This window comes from Arachis stenosperma, chromosome 5 (genome assembly GCF_014773155.1).
Source record: "Arachis stenosperma cultivar V10309 chromosome 5, arast.V10309.gnm1.PFL2, whole genome shotgun sequence".
Taxonomy (NCBI): Eukaryota; Viridiplantae; Streptophyta; class Magnoliopsida; order Fabales; family Fabaceae; genus Arachis; species Arachis stenosperma.
Window position 1 is genome coordinate 8,686,490 of NC_080381.1, and position 7,987 is coordinate 8,694,476.

The 7,987-nt window shown below is 49.3% G+C and overlaps 1 protein-coding gene across 1 annotated transcript; it reads right to left on the minus strand.

Annotated features, from left to right (window-relative positions):
• Positions 1-3,935: 3,935 nt before the first annotated feature.
• Positions 3,936-5,705, minus strand: LOC130980362 (uncharacterized). Its single transcript, XM_057904053.1, has one exon. The coding sequence runs from the start codon at positions 5,703-5,705 to the stop codon at positions 3,936-3,938; it is 1,770 nt and encodes a 589-aa protein (XP_057760036.1).
• Positions 5,706-7,987: the final 2,282 nt, after the last annotated feature.

Below are 7,987 nucleotides of genomic sequence, written 5' to 3' on the forward strand. Positions count from 1 at the left end.
TGACGCTGCCGAGAAGAAAACATCTACTGCCGAGAAGAAGGCCTCTACTACTGAGAAGAAATTGGAAGAGTCGGACGCCACGGTTTCCCGTCTTGTTGAGCGGGAGATGACTTTAGAGAGTCAGGTTGGCGTGGCCCAAGGGCGGGTGGCCGCGTTGGAGAAGGAAAAGCAAGCTGTCGAAGCTGAGCTCACAGCGTTGAAAACAAAGTATAAAGACGTCGTCAAGCAGGGGAAGGGCGCGATCCTGGCAACCGAGGAGGCCCTTAATGCTCAGGTCAAAATTGTTGCTCCTGATTTCGACACGTCGGCAATTGGTGTCTTCAAGGTGATCAAGGACGGCAAGATTGTTGACGTTCCTAAAAAATGATTCCTCTTGTTCTGTATGAAACTTTTGGTTGGCCCTTTTGTTTTGGCTTTGGTGAACAGTTGTTTTATTGGGTTGTTTGCCTGTTTTTATCATAATTAATAATTTTTTATTCGTCTGGTTGTGTTGTCGTTCATATTCACCGTTATTGGTTTGTAGTTGCCATTCGTTTTACCGTATTGGTGGTATTCTGGCTAAGCCGGTGGAGCCTGGTCGTGGCTTTGTAGTGTAGCTGTTTGCTATTGTGGTAATTGATGGGCTTCCGGGGTGATTAGTCCCGGGGCTGCGCATCGTTGTCGAGTTGTGAGGAATTCGCTTGCGTAGTGGGTTGTCCAGAAAAAGCGAACAAAACAAAAGAAACAAAATTTTGCACAAGTATATCTTATTCGGTAATTGCATAAAAGGCCCATAGACCATAACGAAAAGTACAATCCGTGAATTAAATACTTAGCTCGATTGGTCAGCATGTCACCTCATGTGCTAGGAGTAGAATCTTCTCAAGTTGTTCGCGTTCCACGTTCTTGGGACTTCTTTGCCATCGAGCCTTTCTAACTTGAAAGCGCCTTTACCCATCACTTCTTTGACTCTATAGGGACCTTCCCAGTTTGTCGCCAGCTTGCCCACTCCCGGGGTCGGTAAGCCGATGTCGTTACACCTTAGGACGAGATCGTTTGGTTCAAACTCTCTTTTGAGCACTTTGGTGTTGTAGCGTAGGGCCATTCTTTGCTTCAGCACTGTTTCCGTCAAGTGGGCCCTTTCTCTGGCTTCATCTATCAGGTCCTTCTCCACGGCTTCCCCCACTCCTTTCAAAAGTAGTCGCGGGCTCGGTTCCCCGAGTTCCATGGGTATTACCGCATCTAACCCGTATGTCAATCGGAAAGGGGTCTCCTTGGTGGAGGACTGTTCGGTTGTTCGGTAAGACCAAAGGACTGAGGCAAGCTCGTCGGCCCAAGCACCTTTTTTATTATCCAGTTGCTTCTTAAGCCCTAACAGGATAATCTTATTCCCGGACTCCACCTGTCCGTTTGTTTGGGGGTGCTCTACCGAGGAGAACTTCTGTCTTATACCCAGGCCGGTGAGGAACTCCGTGAACTTCTTGTCGGTAAATTGTGTGCCGTTGTCCGAGATAACGATCTCCGGGATCCCAAACTGCGTTATCACCTGCCTCCACATGAATTTCCTGCAATTGGATGAGGATATGCTAGCCAGCGGCTCAGCCTCTATCCATTTGGTGTAGTAGTCAATGGCGACTATAAGGTACTTGACTTGTCCAGGACCAACTGGGAAGGACCCCAAGAGATCGACTCCCCATTATGAGAATGGTCAGGAAGACGTTAACAGGCTTAGCTCGGAGGCCGGTGCCCTGTGGAAATTGGCGTTCTCTTGACACTTGGCGCATTTTCTGACGAATTCTTTAGAGTCTGCCATCATTGATGGCCAATAGTACCCAGCTCGGACTAACTTTCTTGCTAAGGCTTTGCCCCCTATGTGATGTCCGCAGCAACCTTCATAGACTTCCCTGAGGACGTAGTTCGTCTGGTCAGGGTGTAGGCATTTCAGTAGGGGCTGGTTGAGTCCTTTCTTGAATAGCTGTCCTTGGATGATCGCGTACTTGGCTGCTTCCCTTCTCAGTTTCGTGGCATCCTTTTCGTCGTCAGGAAGTTTGCTGTTTTCTAAGAAGCTGGTGATAGGGTCCATCCATGAGGGGACTAGCCTTGATAGGTGCAGAGTGACCGCCGGCTCCCTCATCATACCTTGGATGAGAGATCGGTTACCTTCTCCCGGTTTGGTGCTGGCTAGTTTTGATAGGAGATCTGCCCGTGTGTTCCTTTCTCTAGGCACGTGATGGATCGTGACCTCTTCAAACTTTTGGCTCAAACCTTGACTTTTTTCAAGTACTTTTGTAATAATGAGTCTCTGGCTTAGTAGCTCCCGTTTACTTGGGAGGTGACGACTTGTGAATCGCTGCATATTTCCAACCTCGTTGCTCCGAGTTCCGTTGCTAGGGCTAAGCCCCCTATGAGGGCTTCGTATTCTGCTTGGTTGTTCGAGACGGGAAATTCAAACCTGATCGATTGCTCGTATACAACCCCAGCTGGGCTTTCCAGAATGATCCCGGCGCCCCCGGACGTTTGGTTGGAGGCTCCGTCCACGTGGAGCTTCCACCGTGCGCTCGTTTCTTCGGTTGGATCTCCCGTTACTTCTACTAGAAAATCTGCCATCGCTTGCGCCTTGATTGCTTGCCGGGGTTCGTATCGTATGTCGTATTGGGAAAGTTCAATGGACCAAGTCATCATTCTTCCCGCCAAATCGGGTTTTTGAAGTACTTGTCGGATTCCTTGGTCCGTTCTTACGACAACCTGGTGACCTTGGAAGTATTGTTTTAACCTCCGTGAAGAGGTCAAGAGTGCCAGAGCTAGCTTTTCCAGTTTGTTGTACCTTAGTTCTGTCCCTTGTAATGCTCTGCTCACGAAATAGACTGGTTGTTGAGCCCTCCCTTCTTCTCGCACTAGAACCGTGGCCAGGGCTTCTCCTGTTATGACGAGGTATAGATATAATGGCTCCCCGGCCTTTGGCTTTCCGAGCACAGGGGGTGCCGCCAGGATTTCCTTGAAGTGTCTAAAGGCTTCCTTGCATGTGGGCGTCCATTTGAATGCTATCCCTTTCTTCATGAGGTTAAAGAAGGGCAGGGCCTTTGTTGCCGAAGCTCTGAGAAAACGGGATAACGAGGTCAGTCGCCCTGCCAATCTCTGGACGTCCTTGATACAACCCAGGCTCTTCATCTGGAGTATCGCTTGGCATTTCTCCAGGTTAGGTTCTACCCCTCTTTGGGTTATCATGAATCCTAGGAACTTTCCAGCTTCCATGGCGAAGGCACATTTGAGGGGATTGAGCCTCATGCCGTGTTGTCGGAGAGACGCGAATACATTTGCCAGGTCATTCAGGAGGTCGTCGGGTCGCGTTGTTTTCGCGAGGATGTCGTCTACAAAGACTTCCACTGTCTTGCCTATGAGGTCGTGGAATATCTTGTTCATCAGCCTTTGGTATGTTGCCCCTGCATTTTTTAGGCCGAATGGCATCACCTTATAACAGAAGGTTCCCCCCGGCGTTATAAACGCTGTTTTGTCCTCGTCGGGACGGTGCATCGGTATCTGATTGTAGCCGGAGTAGGCGTCCATGAAGCTCAGATAATGGTAGCCCGCCGCAGCGTCGATGAGTGCGTCTATGTTAGGGAGGGGAAAACAATCTTTAGGGCATGTCTTGTTAAGGTCGGAGTAGTCTACGCACATTCTCCATTTGCCGCTGTGCTTCTTTACTAGAACTACGTTCGAGAGCCATGTCGAGTAGTCTAGTTCTCGTATGAAACCTGCTTCTAGGAGGCTGGCCGTCTGCCTGACCACCTCCTCTGCCCTCTCCCGCGACATCTTTCTCCTCCGTTGGGCTACCGGGCACGCTTCCGTCTTGACGGCCAGGTGGTGTGACATAATTTCGGGGTCTATGCCCGGCATGTCGGCCGGTGTCCAGGCAAACAAATCCCCATTGGCCCTGACCATTTCTACCAAGGGCTCCTTCAATCATGTGGGAGATTCCTGTTGACGAACGTGAATTTTTCCTCTGAGTCGCCGACCATGAACTTTTCCAGGTCCCCCTCTGGTTCCGATCTGGGTTTGTCGTCTACTCTGGCGTCTAGGTCAGCTAGGAACACCCCTGACGCCTCTTTGGATTTCTTCCTCAGGGAGAGGCTGGCGTTGTCGCAAACGACTGCCGTCTCAAGGTCTCCTCTTATGGACCCTATAGATCCGTCATCGGTAACAAACTTCATGACTAGCAGCTTTGTGTTGATTATCGCTTCAACATCGTTAATCGTCTTCCTTCCCAAGATGATGTTGTAGGCGGTGGAATCTCGGAGGACCACGAACTCGGCCATCGCCGATTTTCGGCCTTGAGCCTGTCCCACTGAGACCGGTAGGGATATTACTCCATCAGGTTTGATGAAGTGGTCGCCCAACCCAATGACCCCGTGCTGGTGAGTCGACAGGTCGGCGTCTCTTAGCCCCAGTGCGTCAAACACGTTGTGGAACATAATGTTCGAGTCTGCCCCCGTGTCGACAAGGATTCGTTTGACGAGACCGGTTCCCACTCTGGCCGTGATGACCATGGGTGGGTTTTCAGGGGCCTCGTCGAACCACTGGTCTTCCGGGCCGAAAGAGATGGAAGGGGGCTTTTTAAAGCTTCGCACCAGCGAGGAGGAGACCGCCAAGACCTTAGCATCTTTCTTGTGCGCCGATCGCGACCTTGGCGCGGCATTTTTGGCTGTCACTACGTTTATCACGGTGAGGCCGTGATCTCTGTCTTCTGGCTCTTGTCGCCGCTTTACCGACCAGGTTTTTCCTTCTTCGTCTTGGTCACGATGACGCCTCCTCGGCTCCCTTATAAGATGGGAGAATTCTGTTAGTTTACCCTCCCTTATCGCTTGTTCTAGTGCATCTTTCAGGTCAAAACAGTCCTGTGTTTGGTGACCATAGCCCTTGTGATAGTCACAATAGAAGTTCTTGTTTCCCCCCGTACGGTCCTTGAGTGGTCGGGGCTTCGACAGGATTCCTTTCTCGGCAATTTGCTGATAAACTTCCATGATAGGAAGAGTGAACGGAGTGTAGTTGGTGAATTTCCCGACCCAGGGGAATGGCCTGGGTGCCTTGCTCGGCGCTCCTTCCCTGGCTTGTTCTTTTTGTCTTTTTCCATTACCTTGTTGTCTAGGTTGGTTGTAGCCGGAGTGCCGTTTATTGGCAGCCACGACTTGGCTGACTTCCTCGTCATTTATGTACTCCTTGGCTACCGTTTGGATCTCGTGCATCGTCCAAACTGGTTTCGTGGTAAGGTGCTTTCGAAAGTCCTCGTTGAGGAGGCCGTTCGTCAGACAAAGGCTGGCCACTGAATCGGTTAGGCCGTCAATTTCCAAGCATTCGTCGTTGAACCGGTTCAGATATTTCCTTGTCAGCTCTCCCTGTATTTGGGTTATCCCCAGAAGGTTGATCGGGTGCTTTGCCTTTGCTATTCGTGTTGTGAATTGGGCTAGGAAGACACGGCTGATGTCCGAAAACCCATAGATGGACCCCTGCGGAAGGCCGTTAAACCATCTGATCGCGGGTCCTGCCAGGGTCACCGGGAAGGCTCGGCATCTCACCTCGTCCCCTACTCCCTCCAGATTCATCCTAGCTTCGAAGGCTGTGAGGTGTTCCAGAGGGTCCTGGGTTCCATCGTACCTCATGTCCGTTGGTTTGTCGAAGTGCTTCGGCAACCGAACTTCGAGGATGGATCGATGGAATGGGGTGGCGCCCATTATCACGGGTTGCCGTGTCCTCTCGAACCTCTCTTCCCCGTCTTCGCGATCTCGTCCCGTGTAGCGCGTTTCCTTGCCTCGGGAGTAGATGATTATGTCATTTCATCTTCTCGGGATAGGTGACTCTTCTCGAGTGCTCTCCGCTTCCGTTCGGGATGCGGAGGCGTGTCGTAGACGACTTCGGTGGGAGTCTCTCTCTCGGCTTTCAGGAGATGTGGAGTAGCTAGGATCGGTGGTTCGTCGGTCGTGCTCCTGGTCGGCCAGCTGCCGTTCCAGGTTCTGGACCCTGTGGCGTAGCTCCTGCATTATTCTGGCGCTGTCGCCGCCAGTTCCTCCGAAGGGTCGCGTCCTTGTATGTGGTTCAGTGCGTTGTCGGGGGGACCTTCGCCGTCCTCTTGGCGAGGCGACGGAGGCTGCCCCCTCTGCACCGGCTCCTCAGCCTTGGTCTCCGGCGCCCGGCACGACATCCATTTAGGCGTCCCCACAGACGGCGCCAATATTCGGTTGTGCGGTTACCGGACGGTTCGGGTGGAATATATGGAACTGGAAACGCTTCGATCACGATCGTGCTTAGATCCGGTCTACCGGGTAGCCGAGCTCTCGTTGTGGAAGGAGGGGGTGTCACCTGCAAAGACACTCCGACGCTCTAGTCAGTTAGTGTGCAGGTGAGGAATGGGTTAGGTGGAATGTGTGACGTACCTTGGGGGAGGGGCAGGACCCTCCCCTTATATACTGTGTCAGATGTGGGTCCCACAAGGGCAGGACCCTCTTTCGGCGAAACTTCCTCGCACAGCTGTGGTGATCAGCTGTCCCAGACACGTGTTCGGGTCAGGTATGGGCGCATCACCCGACCGTTTTGGTCGGGTGGTTAGTGGGTCGGGTGGTTAGTGGGTCGGGTCGGCCTAGGTTCCCTTTGGGCAGGCCGTAACAGAATTGCAATTTGAATACAGCGTCATGTACTTAAATACCAAACAAAATTAAAAATTTATGTTCTATTGTGTTTGTGTCATTTTATATCTTTATTTCTATGTCTTATGTATGGTCACCCACTGATGAAAGAACTTTTGACGGTTTAGAATTTATCCAATGGAGTCTCGTTGTGAAGTATAGTTTCCAAACCAATCAACAATCCTTACATCAAAAATATTGGTTGTCACAAGTAACAAACCCCAAATATGAATTAACCGAAGTATTAAGACTCCGGGTCGTCTCACAATGAATTGCAATGAAGTGTTTAATTATTGGCTATGAAGAGCAAGAGGGGTTTGGTTGATAATTGGGCAAGAAAATTAATGACAAGAAAAGTAAAGAGAGCAATTAATAAAGAGAGACATTCATGGCGATGAATTGAGATCATAGGCTTTCTATCCTAGTCATGCATGATTAATTCATCTTATTTAGTTAACTCACACATCGGGAGAATGTCAAACAAGACTAATTAATCATGTCACAATTATAAACAAGAATTTATCTCATTACGTCAACTCCAACAAATAGGGAGAAAGTCTAATGAGACTAGCTAATCTCAATCCAAAAGTCCTAATCAACTCACTAATTAAATTAGCAAAAGATTAGCGTCAATGGAAACAATACTAGCTAACAACTCTAGATCACCAACATAAGTTGGGTTTTCATGACTCAAGATTGCCCAATCACTCTTTCCAAGCCAAGAATGCTCAAAATCTACCCTAAAACCCAACCAAGCATTTTGTCAAACACTTGGTGGGTAATAACGGAAAGCATAGTAAATGTGCAAGAATATAAAATCTACCAACTATCAATTGCAAGAAAAGTAAGATCTCAACTCAAATCAACAATAAAAAGAACATCAAACATAAAATTGCATTAAAGAAAATTAAGATCCAACAATGTTCATAAACATAAAATAGGACAAAATAAAGGAAATGACAAGTAAAACTAGAAGAGTAGAGATGTAATAACAAGAAATTAAAAGGAGAAACTAAATCAAAACAAGAATTAAAACTTGGATTGAAGAAGAATTAACTAAAACTACCCTAAAATCTAGAGAGAGGAGAGAGCCTCTCTCTCTAGAATTCTACCCTAAAACATGATGAAAACTCAACTATGACTAAGTGTGTTCATTCCCCCTCCAATCCTTGGGTTCAATAGCATCAAAAATGAGTTGGATTGGGCCCAAAATGAGCTGCAAAATCGCTGGGAGCGATTTCATTAAAGTGGGCCACGGACAGCATCGGCGCGCGCGCGCAAGGTGCGTGTGCGCGTCGATTGGCAATTCTTCACCCGCGCGGACGCGGCATGTA